The sequence below is a fragment of the Schistocerca piceifrons genome, chromosome 1, assembly GCF_021461385.2.
Source record: "Schistocerca piceifrons isolate TAMUIC-IGC-003096 chromosome 1, iqSchPice1.1, whole genome shotgun sequence".
Taxonomy (NCBI): domain Eukaryota; kingdom Metazoa; phylum Arthropoda; class Insecta; order Orthoptera; family Acrididae; genus Schistocerca; species Schistocerca piceifrons.
This window is the reverse complement of record NC_060138.1, coordinates 727552773-727574348: the sequence shown is the minus strand read 5'-3', so window position 1 is coordinate 727574348 and position 21576 is coordinate 727552773. Positions and strand designations below refer to the sequence as shown.

At 41.8% G+C, this 21576-nt stretch overlaps 1 protein-coding gene across 1 annotated transcript in view; it reads right to left on the bottom strand.

The window, feature by feature from the left end:
- Positions 1–15713: 15713 nt before the first annotated feature.
- The window catches only part of LOC124772937, a 191599-nt gene continuing 185736 nt past the window's right edge, over positions 15714–21576 (bottom strand). Inside the window, exon 9 of the mRNA XM_047249364.1 lies at positions 15714–16540. Within this exon, the coding sequence (XP_047105320.1) occupies positions 16501–16540 (40 nt within the window). The 3' untranslated portion in view covers positions 15714–16500. The remainder of the gene's footprint in view (positions 16541–21576) is intronic.

The following is a 21576-nucleotide window of genomic DNA, read 5'->3' as shown; positions in this document are numbered from 1 at the left end:
CCCACCTTTCCAATCACGGGGAAAACTTCGGTTGCCCCTGCGCATGGCCTACTGTTGGTGATTTTAAGCTCCTGCCAGCTCATCCGCCTCCATAGGAAGCCATTGGTGTAGTAGAAGGGGCTCTTTATACTGAGAGTATATCGAGGATTTTCTGTCAACGTTTACTCCCTTAGCCTTCGAGGTTTGTACAGAGAGTATATCGAGGATTTTCTGTCGGAGTTTACTCCCTTAGCCTTCGAGGATCCCTCCTCATCCCACAAGACAGAGGATTCCATCTGTATTAACCCCGGAAAGACGGGTTGCCCCTCCGCCAGCTCCGCTGTTCTGAATTTCATGTTCTCCGCCGTCGCCGCCGTTGTGGTCTTCACCGTACCCTGTCATGGGGCCCTCACGAGGTGCTACCACCCGGGCTAGATGAATAAGGTCTTTTAAAGAGGTGTTTCTCCTCCCCCTCCTTCTTTCTCAACCGGGCTTGGGACCGGCTATGGCGAAGACTTAAGCCCCGTGGAAAATGTGTACGACGGTCTATATCGAATGTCTGCCGCCACGGAACACTGCTGACCAGTAGCGTGCGCTTGGCCAGCAACAGAAGATGTTACCACAAACCACACCGGACGACGTGATCTATACTGAAGAGTCAGAGAAACTGGTACGCCTGCCTAATATCTTGTAGAGCCACCGCGAGCACGCAGAACTGCCGCAACACGACGTGACATGGACTCAACTAATGTCTGGAGTACTGCTGGAGTCAATTGACACTGTACCTTGCAGAGCTGTCCAGAGTACCAGGAGGTGGAGATGTTTTCTGAACAGCACGTTGCAAGGCATCCCAGATATCCTCAATAATAACACTTTCTACAGTTCCGCCATGAACCTATAAAACCTCTTCTTGGCGAGGGTCCTTGTCTACAAAAAGTTTAGAAAACTATTAAGCAACTCAAAAATAACAAAGCCGCCGGATTAGATGGAATCCCTGTTGAATGTTTCAAGGAAGATGGACGTATCCTTGCTGATCAAATGCTAATTCTCATTGTCAAAATATGAAGCACTGAAATCATTCCTCCTGATTTCAGAGATGCAGTGATAGTTAACATCTACGAAAAATATGACAGAAAAGCTGCTGCTGGAAAAGTTTTTGCTGATATCTCTCGCTGAAGTTTGTTTACCTGAACACAATGTGGATTTCGGCCTAATCGCAGTACCACAATTATGATTTTCTGTGCCAGACAGAGGCAGGAGAAGTGTAAAGAACCACAGCATCCTGCATACATGTCATTCATAGATCTTGTCAAGACTTCCGACTCAGCCAAAAGATCCACAGCTCATGGTCTACTGCATAGTGTTGCTGGCCCTGGGTCAGGGGAATCTGGGTTCGATTCCCGGCTGGGGCGGATATTTTCTCCGCCCGGGGACTGAGTGCATGAGTAGTCCTCATCATTTGATAGTCATTCAGGAATTGGTGAGACTGGAAAGTGCAAAGACTGGGTATTTGTACGGGTGCTGATAACCATGCCGTTGAACGCCCCACAAACCAAAAAATCATCATCAAATCAATATCAGTCATGAGAGAAGCCTTTTGGAAGATCTCAGCTAAAATAGGTTGTCATGTGAAGTACATTAACATCCTTGGACTACTGCACAGTAACACAAATGGCTTGGTTCTTGTCAACAATAGCCCTGGAGAGAATGTAGAAATCACAACGAGTGTGCAGCCTGGTTGTGTGATAGCTCCCACTTTTTTTTCAATATTTGTTGGAACTACACTTCATCTTGTAGACGGGAAGCAGCCAAAGGGCATAGAAGTAGACTACAGGAATGGTGGTGGTTTGTTCAATCTCAAAAGACTACGATCCAAAAATTAAAATTTCCACTACGATCATTATTGAACTTCAATATGCAGATGATAATGTCTTTCTAGTCAACTCAGAAGAATATCTAAAAGCCATCCTAAATGTATTTGATGAAGGATACACAAGCAATGGTCTAAGCCTTAACATACAGAAGACACAGATCTTACACCAACCTGCACCCAATTTGCCATACCCCCCCCCCTCCCCCCTCCCCAAGAACGTCCCAAATGTGTCAATGCTGCTCTTGGTCGTCTTTAGGAAAAGGTCTTCACCCATGACCATAACATCAGCATTAAGACCAAGCTCTATGTATACCAGGTCACCGTTATACTATCTCTAACTTATCGGTGCGAAACATGGACTACTTACAGAATTCACATACAATGTCTGGAAAAGTACTATCAGAGCTACCTGAGAAGAAACCTAAGGTATTCTGGAAGAAGCAAACTCTACCAGCATTGAAACCATGATCATCAAGCATCAACTCCGCTGGACGGGCCACATTGTTCGTATGCCTGAATACCGCCTACCAAAACAAATTATGTATTCCCGGCTAAAGAATGGCCAAAGAAAACTAGAATGATCACAGAAGCGATACAAAGATTAAACAACAACATTAAAAGCTGTCAAATTGAAACTGGTAACTGGGAAACTACTGCACTTAACCGTCCAGCATGGTGTCACAACATTTGAGAAGATATTCAGCGCTTCGAGCAACTGAGGCGGAAATATAAATTGACAACTTCAATGCTAGGAAACAACGGTAACTCCTGAAAATAAGCAACGCTCCGCTGCCAGTCCCCACCAGAACAGATGTGTGTCAACAATGTGGAAAAATCTGCAACTCCAGGGTTAGCCTTTACAGTCACTTAAGATTCCATAAAAACTGAAGTTCGAAGAAGACAATCGTAATCGTCAGCGAGTGATAGCCCATCATCAAGTCGAGGTTTCAAGTTGGGCCTTTTAGATTGCAGATGTCGCAGTAGCCCTAGGCAACATATAGAATGGTGTCTGCGTTCGTGATGTGGTACCATACCAGGTGAGGTCACAGCTGCGGTTATATCGGACTCTTTGCACCATACTAATATGTTTATAGGGTTCTTCCAGGGAAGCGCCTGGTGGTCCAGGTGAGACTCTCTCTCTCCAGGCTGAACTACAACTCTTCTGTAAACAAGACACTATACTACAGTTTCTGGGTGCTCTAGAGGCTGCAAACTTACCACATATGCGAATAGAATGCATTGTAGCTTTTTTTTTTTTTTTTTTTTTTTTTTTTTTTTTAAGGGTCCCGTGAAAAATCCGTGAATATGGAACCCTTATAGGATCACTTTGTTGTCCATCTGTCTGTTTGTCTGTCTGTCTGTCTGTCCTCCTGTTCAAAACCCTTTTACCAAACAACAGGTACATTGTATTGTATGTACTACATGTTAACCAGGGACCTAGAAACGACGGAGAGGCTCCGTCCCCGCCGCAGTGGTCCACAACCCCATGACGACTATCGCAGGCGCGAGTGCTACGGTCGCAGATTCGAATCCTGCCTCGGGCATGGATGTGTGTGATGTCCTTAGGTTAGTTAGGTTTAAGTAGTTCTAAGTTCTAGGGGACTGATGACCATAGATGTTAAGTCCCATAGTGCTCAGAGCCATTTGAACCATTTTGAACTATCGCAGTCCACTTCACCCCTCCGCCGCCCCTCACCGAACCCAAAGTTATTATGCGTTTCGGCCCCCGGTGAACCCCCCAGGGAACGTTTCACACCGAACGAGTGTAAACCCTATGTTTGCGTGGTAGAGTAATGGTGGTGTACGCGTACGTGGAGAACTTGTTTGCGCAGCAATCGCCGACATAGTGTAACTGAGGCGGAGTAAGGGGAACCAGCCCGCATTCGCCGAGGCAGATGAAAAACCGCCTAAAAACCATCCAAAGACTGGCCGGTTCACCGGACCTCGACACAAATCCGCCGGGCGGATTCGTGTCGGGGACCAGGCGTTCCTTCCCGCCCGGAAAGCCGTGCGTTGGACCGCACGGCCAACCGGGCAGGCAACAACAGGTACATGCATTATGTTGAAATTTCCGTCGCATGTCAACGTCTACGGTTTCCTGGTTACGGGAATCGTCTAAGTCAATGCAATCGAAAATACGGTCGTTTATGTAAAATATTTTGATACTCGCAAGTTCTCTCATCAAAACCTGCAGAGTACTGCCCATTGACCCAGAATCATGAAATTTGGCGAGAAGAAATTTTTCACAGTACAAGTATACGAAAAAATCCGAAATTATTAATTTGTAATTATGTATCACGAAAAAACTTATGTCAATTGTAATCTGACGATTCTGTCACTTTGTTCTTTAACATCCGATTTCCCAGGAACGGACAAATCTATCTATTTGAAATTTATATCCCATACTAAGGTCTGTAGTCCTTTTGTCGTGCAAAAATGCTAAGGTTCTAAGTCAATGCAAGCAAAGGGTACGGCGATTTATGTAACATATTTTGATTCTTGCAAACTCACAAGTTAAAACCTATATGGCACTTCCACTTGACGCAGAAACATGTAATTTGGCAAGGAGAATGGTTTCACGGTACAAGTAACTTCAAAAATCTGAATGTTGTTAATTTATAGTTCTATCACACGAAGAAAACATTTCTTTTGTCATTTGTTAACCAATTTATAACTGGAAATTAAACCATTCTCAGAAGTGTTAAGTGAACGATCGCCGTACTTTGTACATAGTTTGGCGGACGTCCTTAACGAATAGATGTGGTTAAATGCACACAGTGTGATGATTATGGAAAAACTGTATAATTTCATCTCAGGCAACTGTGCGAACGATGTACACTCCTGGAAATTGAAATAAGAACACCGTGAATTCATTGTCCCAGGAAGGGGATACTTTATTGACACATTCCTGGGGTCAGATACATCACATGATCACACTGACAGAACCACAGGCACATAGACACAGGCAACAGAGCATGCACAATGTCGGCACTAGTACAGTGTATATCCACCTTTCGCAGGAATGCAGGCTGCTATTCTCCCATGAAGACGATCGTAGAGATGCTGGATGTAGTCCTGTGGAACGGCTTGCCATGCCATTTCCACCTGGCGCCTCAGTTGGACCAGCGTTCGTGCTGGACGTGCAGACCGCGTGAGACGACGCTTCATCCAGTCCCAAACATGCTCAATGGGGGACAGATCCGGAGATCTTGCTGGCCAGGGTAGTTGACTTACACCTTCTAGAGCACGTTGGGTGGCACGGGATACATGCGGACGTGCATTGTCCTGTTGGAACAGCAAGTTCCCTTGCCGGTCTAGGAATGGTAGAACGATGGGTTCGATGACGGTTTGGATGTACCGTGCACTATTCAGTGTCCCCTCGACGATCACCAGTGGTGTACGGCCAGTGTAGGAGATCGCTCCCCACACCATGATGCCGGGTGTTGACCCTGTGTGCCTCGGTCGTATGCAGTCCTGATTGTGGCGCTCACCTGCACGGCGCCAAACACGCATACGACCATCATTGGCACCAAGGCAGAAGCGACTCTCATCGCTGAAGACGACACGTCTCCATTCGTCCCTCCATTCACGCCTGTCGCGACACCACTGGAGGCGGGCTGCACGATGTTGGGGCGTGAGCGGAAGACGGCCTAACGGTGTGCGGGACCGTAGCCCAGCTTCATGGAGACGGTTGCGAATGGTCCTCGCCGATACCCCAGGAGCAACAGTGTCCCTAATTTGCTGGGAAGTGGCGGTGCGGTCCCCTACGGCACTGCGTAGGATCCTACGGTCTTGGCGTGCATCCGTGCGTCGCTGCGGTCCGGTCCCAGGTCGACGGGCACGTGCACCTTCCGCCGACCACTGGCGACAACATCGATGTACTGTGGAGACCTCACGCCCCACGTGTTGAGCAATTCGGCGGTACGTCCACCCGGCCTCTCACATGCCCACTATACGCCCTCGCTCAAAGTCCGTCAACTGCACATACGGTTCACGTCCACGCTGTCGCGGCATGCTACCAGTGTTAAAGACTGCGATGGAGCTCCGTATGTCACGGCAAACTGGCTGACACTGACGGCGGCGGTGCACAAATGCTGCGCAGCTAGCGCCATTCGACGGCCAACACCGCGGTTCCTGGTGTGTCCGCTGTGCCGTGCGTGTGATCATTGCTTGTACAGCCCTCTCGCAGTGTCCGGAGCAAGTATGGTGGGTCTGACACACCGGTGTCAATGTGTTCTTTTTTCCATTCCCAGGAGTGTATTTGGAATAGACAGCGTTTCACTCGCCACAACAATCAACATTCCAACGTTCTAAGACACCGTGAACAGTGAACAGTCAACGTTCTAAGACACCGTGAAGTGTACAGCGTGTGACGACTTTACGACGCTTATATAGCGCGAAACATTAAGAATATTCAAAAAAAGTGAAAAAATCAATCATGTTTGCAGGACTACGTGATTACTGGAATTTAGCACGTGGAGTTTCAGAGCTGGCCCTGAACTATACAATAGCAGTGACTAATAATGCGTGCATTTTTTTTCCAAAGCGAATTACCATCTGTGTGTTAAGCAAATAATACTGCGTAATCGAACTTGTTTCATGGTCACTCCTTTGCGTTACGAGCTGTTTGGGGAGACGACAACGTAGGAGGCGACACCGATGAAGCCTTGGCGGACGGTAGCGCGGTTAAACATCAACGCGGGGGGCGGTGCCTGCCTCCAAGCCGACGCTCCGAACGTTCTCGCCGGGCGTATCCATGATGACGCAGCATCGACTACGCGATGCCGTACCTGCAATGTTCCACGAACATCCGACGGCTGACGACGGCGCCTACCAGCTGGCGACACCATCGACCAACGGCATCGTCATACATTTGTCAAATTATCTAAACAGATAGAGATTAAGGATAGTCTGTTTCGCTCCGCCCAGGTTTTCTGCGGTTTCTCTGAGGACCCTCCGAATGGAGAGCGATAATAATAAATGTCCGTAGCTTCAGTTAGTAACAGACTATCTCTGGTAAAATAAAGTTGATTTCTTAAATATATGTACCAATGATGTTGAAATTTTGTAACCTTGTTGAACGATGTAAAATGTATTGATGTGAACTCAAGGTATCAGACAATCATAGACATCTATGACTGGAATTATGTTAAATATTGTGATGCGAAGTGAAAAACTATAGGGAAAGTGCTTCATGCACATAATGTGGAATGTCATGCCTGGTCATGAGAACATGTGACTATGGCATTCCAGGGGGCCTTATGACGTCCCATGCTCCAAATTAGGAAAACTATAAATTCTTAAATATTTTTCTACTATATTGAGCAATTATATTTGTCATATGTAAGAGAAACTCTACTGAAAGTCTAGGAAAAATGCGATTACAAAGAAAATCTATTGTCTGTAACATAAGCAATATCATTATCTTTGTTCTTTTTGGTATCGACGTGAAACAAAAGCGCCAGACACTCTCTTGCTTGTTCTTGTTCGAATAGAAAGCCATTATGCGCCATCTATATGATAAGATGTGTACATGTTTTATTATTTGATCATTGAGCTCTAATAGATCTCTAAATTATTGCTGTTGTTAATTTTAACTATAACATGCACCACATATCCCGTTTGCTTGTTCCATCATTTTTAAAAGAATTTCAGTCGCCATGCCGGCAGCAAGATGAACATCGCTGGACGGCGACAATTGGCCGCCATTAAGCGGCAATTTCAAATGATTGTAATTATTATCCTTTTATTTCCACAGGCGACGCTGGAGATCGGCGATATTATTTCTTTCATCCATGATCTGTAGGAAACTGACATTTTCAAAGTACTTAACCATTTAATCAGGCGATTTATGTTACGTGCAATAAGGCACAGATTCGACCTGTAGTAAGACGTAATTAAATCACAGGTAGGTCCTTACGTATTGAAAATGGCGAAATAGTTTTTTTTATATCTGTAGATAGCCTATGATAATTAACTGTTTTTGAGCATTGATTCGTCTAAGTAATTTCAATAATTATACAGGATCCCACGCTACATTTATGCGTTAGTAAAATCTATGAACGATATGTGCCTTCGCATATCTTCCTAGTGGAACCCAAAATCAAATTAAAAATAAAAATAAAATATAAATTAGATAATAATAGGTTATATGTAGATATACTACACCATCCCCGTGCAGATATACGACAAGGAAGTAGCAACATCCCGTGTCCGTGCAGCAGGAACTCGGGAGAGGGCAGACTGCGTTCCGTAAACACTGCATTTTGAGAGAGACTAAAAGGAATCCTTTCGGCTAGATAAGATCTGAAGGCCAGGATAAAACACGGCGCTTCAGACCACGAGGCTAGACATTGGACGTTGCTGTGCAGCTGAGGAATCTGAGCAAGGGCTCACAGTATTTACAGGTATTTCGGCAGAAAGCGTGTTTTCCTGCACGCTCATAGGTGCAAGGCTTTTTATGCCCAACAGTAGGTTCGTCTTTTTGTCACTGTCATACAGTACAGGATCAAAGCATGAATATCACACACTTCCTCCTGCTTAGGCAAATGGAGCTAATCGGTTGGCTCTTTTTGCATCTGGTTTGGTCAACGGTAGGTGATGGGACTTATGGAGGCACCATTATTTCATGGGCGGCTCCTCGGAAAACCCCATAAAAACAATTTCTTACCATATTTTCGTCGTTACCAGCGGATCAAAACCCAACCTATGATTCGAAGGCAGCTACGTACAGCAAATGGCTGAAATTCATACGATATGTTCCTAAGATTCCGATCTAGAACTACCTTGAAAATTTTATTGATACCTTTATCCGTTTCCGAGATACCGAGGTCGAAAATTAGCCTATGCTACATGTAAAATCCGCTTTGAGCTGGGATCTAAGTAATAAATAACCATAGCAAAATACTAAAATTTTAGCGGTGTATTCTCTAGGCATTTGTCTAGAAGAGCCATCTCACTGTTTACAAAAATCTTTGTCCTTTATCGAGAAACACCCCAAAAACTTGTCATTTGGTACCAAAACCCTACACGGATTCCGAGATGGCTATGGACAGCAATTGGCTGTAATTTTTACGATGCATTCCTAAGGTTACGATCTCGAACAGCCTCCAAAATTTTCTGCATATCTTTATCCGTTTCCAAATTACAAAGGTACCTTACCACACGTAAAAAACGCACGTAAAATCCGGTTTGAGGCGGAAATGTAGTTTATAATGTGACTTTGCACAGAGAAATATGCTCTAAAGTGTCTCCGTTATCATCTGCCAACCCCATTTTGTAGCACTGGAGCATATTCGGAACTTTTTTGCTTATAAAATTCGGTCTGACATGTAAAATTAGTTTTAAGTTATTTCAGTTTCAGATAAATATACTACCTAAACTGTACTAACCAATGCATTTCTTTTCATATGTGTTACTTGCCCTGCTACAGCAGGGAAAAGAAGGGAGTCAGCGGAAAAATTCAGCTATCAGAGCACAAAAAATGTTAACATGTTCCTGTTTATTTAAAAGCTTCTAAATGAAAAGTGGGGTATCAGCTGCCTCATTATGCCTTCCTCAGACTCTTTAAAAATTATCTAAAAAATTTAGCATGCGAATATATTCGCACCTTTTTATGCTGAGAGAGAGAATAAGACAGTGGCAGTGGCAAAGAGACTGACAAGTAATAAATACTGGAAGATAGTAGACAGTGGTTGTGTTATAGAAAGAGCGAAGGAGACAATGACAGTTTGAGAGAAAGAAAGGGATACGGTGACAGTAGAACACAGTTGACAGTGACAGAACAGAGCTACGAAAAGAGTGAAGGACAGATTGCCTGGGGGGAGGAGTTAAGTGAAACAGAAAGTGGAAGTGGATGAGAGCCAATGATAGTGAGAGACAGAGTATATAACAACGACAACGAGGAAGAGAGAGGTAGTGACAGTGGGAAGAGGCAGCAGCATTGGAAAGGAGGGAATGAGGTATTAGCAGTAAGAGAGAGCAGGAGGGGACAGTGACAGTGAGAGAGAGAGAGAGAGAGAGAGAGAGGAGACTGTAGTAGTAGGACAGTACCCAAGGGGACTGCGACTGGGACACAGGAAACAAAGAGAGGGACGAAGAGATAATGAAAATGAGCTGGGCTAATTGAGTGATTGAGAAAGGATAACTGAGAGCGGATGGATATGAGCCGCTTACAGCCATGGACTAGTGAGTGTGAGTGAGTTACATTTAGGACAGGTTGTTGGAGTTTGAGGTGAGTTGCATGTTCAAAGAAGGGCGCATAAGTTTGCATGCCACAATTTTTGGGAAAATTTTTAAAGGTGTGAGCAATACAGAATGAGGCAGCCAGTTCCCCACTTTTCAGCCAGTAGTTTAAATAAACACGAACATATTCGCGTTTTTTTAGTTCCAATAGCAGCTTTTTCCACTGGTAAAATTATTATTGGTGAGAACTCAAGGTCTACTGCAGCTGTCCGGTGAGATTCCTATGCTAGCAACACCTGCTAAGTTTCGTAAAGTCAGAAACACTTGCTGCAGGGATATTACTGCGAACGTACTTCATCTTAGGCAACTGTTGAAGATATGCACAGAGGGAGATGTCTCTGACTTAGAGCAGAGTACCGGGCCGAATTAGAATTTCCAACCACTACTGCAGCCGTCTTTCAAAGTCGCATAGTTTAACAGTGGTACGCATGAACCATCGGCAAGGGGGACGTGAAGCTAGTTAATTTGCACCAGGGTGTCACTGCACAGATTTAACATTCGCAGCTAGCTAGTCGCACCCATCATGTACTTTGGCGAAAGTAGTGGTGGTTATTCTTGCTTTTCTGGAGAACTATCTCCAGATCACTAGCCACTGCGGCAGTCATTGGCCGTATCCGCAGTACAGATTCATATTATGTCTTCATAAGGCCACCCACCTGTGCCGAGGCTATAGTTTGTATTCCCTTGTCAAATTATGAAATGTTTATATGTTTGATTCAGTGAGTAAATCATTTTGTTTGATATCTTATGACAATATACCCGATTGCCACAGTGACCGCTAGTTTCCTTTTGTAGTTTGGTGAGTCTCTTCATTAATATATCCGTGTGAGGTATGGTATTCCTATTTTCACCTTAATTGGGCAACTCGTAGTAATTTTCCTTTAATAAAATGTTGTCCATTGCTTGACCTTGTTTCTTTGAAATGTGCATTATGTTATGAGTGGCTTCTCTTTCCTGTGGATTACCGGGAATCGGACTTACAGCACCTTGGGGGTATACTAAACAGCTCAACTGCCACCTCACAGTTGCTTTATATAATGGAAGTGAATGAAAGTAATATAAGAACAGCTACATTTGTTTTCTCATGGCTAATGTAGGAGGTAGAGATGAATACATCAGTTTTTGTCTGAGACACTGGCAAGTTGTGGATAACTTTGTTAAATTAGTATTGCCTGTAATAATAATTGCAAGTAATATGTAATTATCTATGTGCACGCCATGAAGACGGGATGCAATAAATATCAAACTGGCATGAAGCGTACTGCGTGCTTGGATAAAGCAAATGATTATTACCATTTCAGTGTACCCACACAAAGTAGTTGACGATGATACCAGTGTTCTGCAAGTAACGTTGTTGTTGTTGTTGTGGTCTTCAGTCCTGAGACTGGTTTGATGCAGCTCTCCATGCTACCCAATCCTGTGCAAGCTTCTTCATCTCCCAGTACTTACTGCAACCCACATCCTTCTGCATCTGCATAGTGTATTCATCTGACGTTCAAATCAGCGTTCGCCTCGCTGTGTGACTTGAGACACCAGTAGTCGTAGCTGAAGTTTATTACTTTATTCTCCACGTAACTTACACGTAGCAGTCATATAGATCTCTCAGAATCAGTTTTTATGCATTATCCTCCTGAAGGTATTTAGTGTCATAAATGACCTCTCTTCTCGATTTGCAACTGAGCATGCTGTGAGAGATAAACACGATTCGCAAATGTAATGCGAATAATGTTTATTCAACTTAACACATGAGTGGCTGTAATGACTCTCTGTGCTAAAACTAGTGGAGGCAATGGTGAGTTTAAATGAGACCTGTTTATGAGCGAGTCATCGTTGCTTTACCCAAGAACAGGACAGTGTCCTTCATTTGAATTACGTTTACATGTCATTGATACTACGGTGACTCATTTACAATCTTCTATAGGCAAAGATAGGCCGTTCTGGGCAACAGACATGTAAGGAATTAAAAAACATTTGTCAATTAACAAAAGTAAAATGGGAAACTGTAAGCGATCAAATGCCTCACCGTCACAAACCGCTTTCATTAGCTTCTTCTCGATGAGAACAAACTATGATCCGACAACTCCAGGTTAGATGTGCTGTAACTTTTTATGACTACCCTTTGTTCTGAGCTTAAAGTACATATGTAAGAGGCCAGAAATTAATTTAATATTACCCATTCCGGCACGAGTTATTTAAGTCACATTTCCTTAGACACGCTACACAGCATTCAATTATGATTTCACTATCCACAATCATAAAGTGAAGTTAGTCTTCTCTGCAGGCGCCAGATACGCTTTAACATTCTATAGGATGGCTTGCATCTTGAGATATTCAGAACCTTTGAAATGCTGCTGTTCCTTCTGAATAAGAAATCGCCCATTGAAACCTTATTCTATTAGGCAAACATGAAGTACTGTGCACTGAATACTTTTTTCCTTCATGATGAAATACCCCGAAAATGATCCCAAACGAAAGTAGTGAATTAAAATAGGCATAGTAAGCTAATTTACTTATATGTTTATTGCCAAAATTTGCAGTAACCGTAAAAGCATAATTAGCTGGACTCAAACGTTTCAGTAGATCATCAATGTTTCTTCCAACGCAATCTCTCATCAATACACATACCCAAAAATTTGGAATATTCTGCCTTAGCTATATTTCTCTGAAAAACATTGTTTACAATTTCATCAGATAATTCTTGTTTGCTGGGTGTGATTACTATACTTTTATCATCAGCAAACAGAACTAGCTTTGCATTTTCGTGAATAAAGAGTGGCAAGTCATTAATGTATAGTAAGAAAAATGAGAGACCCAAGACTGAACCTTCTGGGACCCCATCCTTGATTCCTGTTGATTATTGTGCGTTACGTGAACTATTTATTCCAACCTTTTGTACTCTTCCAGTTAAACATGAATTACATCCAGAATGAGATGTACTGGCAGAAGTAAGGCTGTGAGTACCTGGCGTGAGTCGTGCTTCGGTAGCTCAGTTGGTAGAGCACTTGCCCGCGAAAGGCAAAGGTCCCGAGTTCGAGTCTCGGTCGGGCACACAGTTTTAATCTGCCAGGAAGTTTCATGAATTACATCATTTGTGCACTGTCTCACTCATACCACAATACTTAAGTTTATATAGAAGCATTCCATGATTTACACAGTCAAAAGCGTTTGAGAGATTACAAAAAATCTCATTTGATGATGTCCGTTTATCCAGAGTATTTAATACTTGATCAGTGAAGGGATATATAGCATTTTCTGTAGAGAACTTTCTGAAAACCAAAATGGCATTTTGTTGGTATTTTATTTTTACAAATATGTGAAGCGACTCTTAAATACATTACTTTTACATGAATTTAGGACAAATCTGTCAGAAATGAGATTGGGTGGTAGTTCGTGGCATCAGACCTGCCCCCTTTATATGCAATGGTTTAACAATAGCTTATTTCAGTCTATCAGGGAAAATGTCCTGTATCAGTGAGCTATTACATACGTGACTGAGAATCCTACTTATCTGTTGGGAAGAAGCTTTTAGTGCTTTGTTGGAGATGACGTCAATTCCCTGTGGGCTTTTACTTCTGAGCGAGTTTATTATTTTCCTAACTTAAGAAGGAGAAGTGGACAGAATTTCAGTTTCATCAAACTGCATAGGTATTGCCTCTTCCATATATAGCTTTGCCTTTTCTAATGAACATCTGGATCCTATTTTCTCCAAAACATTTACAAAATTATTATTAAAAGTATTTTCAACCTCTGACGTTTTTTAAGTAAACGTCTGATTCAGATTGATGGTTAAATAGTCTTCCCGCGCTCTTGGTTGCCCTGTTTCCCTTTCAATAATATTAATTTTATTGTCATAGATGCTAATTTCAGACGTAATACACATATTTCTGAACTTTTTAATAATTTCCTTAACATAGTACAGTGTAATTTGTATAATATTTGACTGTTTCTGGGTCATTACTCTTTGTTGCTACTAGATATATTCCCATTTCCTGGTTACAAAATATTTTTATCTTTTTAGTAATCCATGATTTCTTACAATTAAATCTCACTGTTTTCTTAGAGAAACTGTTTTCAGAAATACTCACAAATGCATCATGAAATAGGTTATTTTTAAATTAGCATCAGTTTCCCAGTACACCTCATCCCAGTCTAACTGCTGCAAGCTTTCCCTAAAATTTGCAGTTTTAAAATCGTAAATATAGCTCACCACTTTGGAGGACTGTTTTGCTTTACTGTATGTTGTCCTTCTTCAATCACTGTCAACCATAACCAGCCCCATTCCTCCATCCATAGGCAAGGATGCCCCAAAGATCGATGTAATGTCCATTTCTCTATCTTCACACATCTAAATCACTTGCTCACATTCGAGTTCTCCGTTATGCCAACACCAACACCTTCGTCTTCAGTTCCCTTCAATTACTTCTCAACTGTTTCATCCCCAAACATAACCACTGGACTCTAAATTAAATTCCGCGAAATGCGAGCAACAATCATACAGTGTACCACATGTAGTTTCCATCTCTCTAATTTCCACCTCACCGTCCACAACTATCCCATACTTCTTGCAAATACACTAGAAAATATAGGTCTCTCTTTCAGCTCCAATCAATAAACCAGTCTGGTTACCACACACATTAAAAACCCAACAAAAAACTTACAGTAAACAGAAACTACAGAGATCACTAATGCAGGATTCACACATCCTACACAATTTCTTATATCATAACCTTTGCTGAGATAGCCTATCCATATTGCTTAAATTGTACAGTCCAAGTCCTCAAACTCCTTGCACTTCCCCATTACCCACATCTGTCTTTTATTTCCCACACCAGCTAGTCAAATTATTTCTTCTCCTCAAATTCTTTGAACATTTCTAGAATTCTGTATATTATACAAACTCTAAGAATAAAATCCAATTTTTCTTTAACCATTTCCAACCCTGTACTGCTAATTTTCCCTTATGAACGTATTCTCCCCTTGCTCCAACTTACCACATTCCATATCTGTCTCAAGCCAATTTAACAAGCTACCACTACCCGACGTAAATCTCTGTGTTGACGTCTGTCTGTATTACTAACCATAGTTCCACCTCACCTAATAAGCTTTATCGATCAGGGTTTCAGTATGCTACCCCGATTCCTAATACCACGTCTCAACACTCAGTCTGTCCGATCCAGAGTCCTGCCTCTTGTTCACACTTCTCTCAGTTGTCAGCCACTTTATCTCGCTCCCTGTCGGCCAATACGCAATCTTTCTCCGCGATTCACCATCCCGCCCTTCCTTACTTTCATCAATCTTAACTGGAGTTCCCCATCGTTCATAGCATATACTGCCTGCTCGTCGAAGCAGTACTGAATTCTAAATTATAACATTATTCACAAAAAAATCAAGAATGCAATATACAAACATTTGTGAATTATAGTAATATTTTACTGCATTTTAAGCTTGTTTCGACAGTATTTCATAAAAAAATACGCACTTTAATTATCTTTTGTTGTACTTAAAACTCGTCATTTTATTCGATGTAATTGTAAATATCTATTTTATATTTTATGTTCTACCTAAGCCAAAGAGCAACAATATGAAATTATTAATAAATGAAAATAAATCTCTAAGATAGTTTGGATGTATGTTTTTATTATCCGATAAAGGTAAGTGCTATCGCAGATAAATTGTACATGAACCTCGACAGTAGGAGGGAAAGGAGATTCGTGTTTGACGTTCTGTCTACGCTGAGGTCTTTAGTAACAGAACAAGAAACAAGGAGAGCAACATACCAAATTTGTTAAATGTCATTACTTTTCGTCCAGCAACAGTAATAAAGGGTTTAGAAGTGCATGATATTTAAGGCATATGAGAAACGTCCAAGTAGAACATAAAACTACAAAGCTATGACCAAGGTAATGTGCATTGCTGTAAAACAAAATATTGGAATTCTTTAAAATCACTGTAAATTGTTTTGTAAGTGTACGACTCCGCGTCAAACACTGAATTCATTGCTCTCATGGCATTTACTATTAGTCAAATTAGACTTGTGTATAAAGAAGAGGAGAAACACGTTTGAAGTTCTGGATGAAACTGTCAGCTTCTACTTCTTAGGACGTAATTTTTGGTGTAATTTTTTTTATAGGCATGGGTTTAAAAACCCACATAAAGCTTTTATAGTATGTAAGATTGATAACGAGGAGTGCGCTATTGAATAGCTAACAAGGTCACTTTTCGGTCACATTTATGAAGTATTTTATACAGTAGATTCCTTGGCAGTGATCTCCGCACCAATCCGTAGGATAACAGCAGAAGCTCCAGCACGTGAGTTCGAAGACTGTTTCCTGCATCTTGGTACACCGCAAGCAGAAGTCCCATTTCTTGCGCTGCTCATTGGTCCGGCAGCCGATCTACTCGTACTACTCGAGGTAGAACAACCGTTTGTGGATTCCGAGTACTCTGTAAAAGAAAACACAAGCAATTTGCACAGATTCCCAGGTAGTAACAGGTTTCTACATTTCTACTTAAACCAGTAGCCATGTCAGTAAATAAACAAGCTATTACCATGACAGAATAAACACAAAAGTTTCATGCCACTGCACATTGTAATTGGGCAGGATAGTCATTTGGCGCACCTGAGCTGTATCCTGGTTCCAGTATGTACTCTGCAAACTAAATGACGTATGATACATTTTATTGTACTAAATGTTATTCCGTTCCATTCTCGGATGAAGCGAAGCAAGTATGGCTACTGCCATGTCTCTGTCCCACAAATTCTGAGTCTAATTTTATCATCATGTCCTATTCGAGGCTAAAGAGTGTTAGCAGGCTGAAAAATTTGAGTAATTAGATACTGAAAAAGATTTTAGATTTTTCGAAGTAAATCTTTGAGAGGTTTTGAGCAAGTTATCTGCCAGCTGAACTAGCACAGAAAGTCTGTTGAGCAAAACAAGTGAGTAATTACAAAACAAGTAATGCCCTTGTTGGTATACTCTTGATGCATCTTCTGAATCCAACCTGATATGGTTCGAACTTGAACAGTACCCTACCATAGGCAGTAAAAATACTTTTAGCTGTATATTTTGTGACCGAAATCCAACTTCCCACCATGTGATCAATAAATAATGGCCGGCCGAAGTGGCCGTGCGGTACTAGGCGCTACAGTCTGGAGCTGAGCGACCGCTACGGTCGCAGGTTCGAATCCTGCCTCGGGCTTGGACGTGTGTGATGTCCTTAGGTTAGTTAGGTATAAGAAGTTCTAAGTTCTACGCGACTGATGACCTCAGAAGTTAAGTCGCATAGTGTTCAGAGCCAATAAATCAATGACTTCAGTTTTCTTTAACGAAACTTAGATTTGGGGTAATATAGTAGCCTATCTTTGTAAAAGTCACATATTTTGTAGAGATCAGACCCGATATGGTTCTTGGTTAATGCTTCCTCATAGAGCCCAACAACAGCTCAAAGTCAGAGTTCACTAAACCACTGTCACACTTTCGTGGGACACAGGTGAAGTTACTTTCGTTTCACTAGACAGCGGTTCTACGTAACAGAAAGTTTCTAAATCTAGTAAGAACCTGCCTAGATTCGCCATAAGAACATACACCTACTGACAAGAAAGGCGACGCACCCAGAAGTGTTCGAGGAAACGAAATGAAACTTCACAGGTTGATAGTGTAAATGGCTGGATGCATGCTCTGATTACGTTGGGAAGGGAGTCACAAAGCCATTGTATCCCGTCCCCAGCCAATCTGATCCAAAACTTATGCAACTGGTCATTGATATCTTGATACAGATACTGGAACGGAGCTGTTGTCGAACACCTGTCGCAGGTTCGAATCCTGCCTCGGGCATGGATGTGTGTGATGTCCTTAGGTTAGTTAGGTTTAAATAGTTCTAAGTTCTAGGGGACTGATGACCTCAGATGTTAATTCCCATAGTGCTCACATCCATTTGAACCATTTTTTGTCCTACAGCTCTTCTTAAAAACAGTAATGACCCGCGCTTTCTTCCAGTCACTAGGCATTCTTCATTGCTCAAGCGATCTACGATAAATTACTTCTAGAATGGGAGCAAGCTTTTTCGCAGAATCTTTATAGAATCGTAGAGGTATCTCATCTGGTCTTGATGCATTTACACTACTAAACGATTGGGGTTGATTTTCTATTCCGCCATCGGTTATCTTAATATTTGCCATGTCGAAATTCGTACGACGATTGAAAGGAGGGAGAGTGTTACGATCTTCCACCGTAAAACAATTTCGCGAGACCGAATTCAGTATTTCGGCCTTCTCTCTGTTATCTTCTGTTTCGGTGCCAGTATGGTCATTGAGTGAATGAATAGATGATTTTTCCTCATTTACTGATTTTGAATACGACGAAAACCTGTGACTTCGTAGGCTTTGCCGGCGCAATAAGTCTCGAAAACTTCTTCGGGTTTGCTGCCGGATCCTAAAACCAATTCGATTCGATATTTGGGCGATCAAACAGTTGGATCGTCAAAATATCGAATGGAGTTCATTTTCCGATCCGGCAGCAAGAGACTTTCAACTACCAAAACCTCTTAGAACTTTTACTCGGATCGGTTGACAAAGTTTTGCTTTCAGAATCATTGAACGCTTCTCTCATTGTTGTGCTTACACGCATTGGCGCTTCGTTCAGCTTGAGCTAGGTTTTTAATTCTCTTGAATCTGAAACGAAGTTCTCTTTGATTACATAGCATATTTCTGACACGACCATGATGGGTCTTTCCCATCAGTTAAGACCTTACCCAGAATACACTTTTTTAGTTTATTGCACGTTGCTTTTGATTTTTTTCCTTTTGTTGTCCACATCTTCGTATTCATCATCGAATATTTGATGCTGTCTTCTCAGATACTCTGAAATTTGTATCCTGTCACTCTTGCTAAGCAAAACTATCTTCCTGCCTTTCTTAACATTCTTTGGAAGACTCGTTTTGAAAGATGCTACCACAGCTATATGATCACTGATACGTTCCACTACGTTACCTAATTCTATTAAGTTAAGGTCTGTTTGTTACCAGGAGGTCTAAGACGTTACCCTCACCTATCTGCTCAAAGTAATTATCGGACAAGACATCCAGAACAATGTCACACGAGTCCCTGTCTATGGCATCAGCTTTGATAGCATGGCACTCCCAGTCTATACCTGGCAAGTTGAAGTCACATCCTGTAACAACGGCATAATAAGAAAAATTACTAACGATATTCTGCAAGTTCTGCCTGAAGCGCTCTGCCACTAGAGTTCCTGACCCGGGTGATCTATAAAAGCATCTGATTACCATTTTTGACCGATCTTTGATGCTTAACTTCACCCAGATTAATTCACAATCGCAATCCGTGATAACCTCACTAGATTTTATCGAATTCTTTACTGCAATAAACACGCCGCCGCCATTGGTGACTAACCTATCCTTACGATAAGTATTCCAGTCTGAACTTAGGAAATCTAGGCAGTAGCGTGGAACTGGTTACGCATACGCCCCAAGAATTCTTTGCAGGTGGAATTGAGAAGCTTGTCCAGGGCTGGCGTAAGTCTGAGAGAATGCGAGATGGATTACGTTGAAAAATAAACGAGTGTTGTATTCCAATCTCACGCTAAATGTTTTTTTTTTAAAAAATCCGGTTTTTTATTGAATGACCCTTGTACGTTACAATCACGTAACACAAGGATCTAGATTAACGACCTTCACAGAGGCCTATGAGATCTTCACACAGAGCTAATAACTGAAATGAACATGTGTTCTGTTGAGACGTCATGATACTATGTCAAGGAAATATTGGCAGTTGGGTCCAAATTCCGCCGATGGATATAAATCGACAAAGCAAACTGTAGTCATTCCGCAATTTTGATTTCAGTTCCCGTGCTTGCAGAAAATAATAATGAATGAAGGACGGGTTCACCTATTTTCAAGTACACAAATTATTGTTTTGTTTAGACGTCAAAACATGTTTCACGACAGTTGTGGCATCCTTTTATTTTACATTGTGTGTGTCCTGTGGCTGTCAACCGAAATCAGCCACACTGTAGTATTTGACTACACATGAACTGTGATGGTTTTTTTGGTGCCAAACGCGTTTCTTTTTAGTTGGATTGACGTTTTCTCCTTCTCATTTGTGAATACCGCGTTTTTGTATGTTGCTGCGGCTTGGAAATACGTTTCTGATCAGAAACGTTTCGTTCTGTCAGTTTATCCAGATTCTATCTTAATTCGTAGATTTCTCCGTTCTTTCAGTTAGCGTATTTCATAGCTAATAAATTATGATCGTGATCCGCATCTCCAGTTGGAAAGGTCTGACAGTTTAAAATCTGGTTTCAAAATTTTTTCTTACCGTTATACAGTGTCTAGTCACTTTAATGTGACCAAAAGCCTGAATAATCAGATTTTGCAAAGTGGACCGCTGTGAGGTGTGCAGGAAGAGAGTCAGTGAGGTTGTGGAAGACACCGACAGGAATGTGGAGCCATTCCCACTCCAGTGCCGTGGCCAGTTTTTGCGCTGAGGATCCATGACGCGAACAGACTGATTGAGGTGGTCCTACAGATTCTCCACTGGGTTTAAAAATCCAGGGATGAAACCTTGGTTCAAATGGTTAAAATGGCTCTGAATACTATGGGACTTCACAGGATTCGAACCTGCGACCATAGCGTTCGCGCGGTTTCAGACTGAAGCGCCTAGAACTGCTCGGCCACAGCGGCTGCCCGAAACCCTAGATTTAAACAGTATTTAAAGTGGAAAAACAACATTTTGGAACTCCTAAAACAACTTAGGCAGCCACATTCGCACTTAGAATCATTGCGAATCCTAGGGGGAGACAAATCAGTAAGTTGACGTATTTTGCATATTTTCATTCAATAATGACATATAGAATAATGTTTTGAGATAACTCATCTTTAAGAAAGAAACGTGCTGTAAGAATAATATGTGGTCCTCACCCACGATCAGTTTGTAGAGATCTGTTTAGGGAGTTAGGCATCCTGATTACTGCAGTCCTATATTTGTTCTCTCATGAAGTCAGTTGTAAATAATCTACTGCAGTTCAAAAGGAACAATAATATGTAATTAAAATGCCACAAGAAGTAATTATATTCATTACGCCACATTAAGGCAGTGTTTAGCACAACGCTGTAACCAAAATTTTTGATCACTTGCCCAGTGTTATAAAAGGTCTGACAGACAGCAAAGTAAAGCTTGAGAAGAAACTGAAATGTTTCTCCTTGACAACTACTTCTGTTCCATAGAAGAATTTCTCTTATTGTAACGTGTGAAAGATGCTGGGTAGGACTTAGTAGCTCACATCTGTAAGTCTTCTGTTCTTTAGAAAAAAAGCCCTTGTAAATGATCAGCATGTAGGCATATTTGCAAAATAAGACTGTGATGTGAATATAAAATAACTCCTTCCACAGCTTTACGTTATATCGAGAAAATGATCCATGGAACATGAAACTAACTTATTATTTCCTTATCGTCATCATCTGTG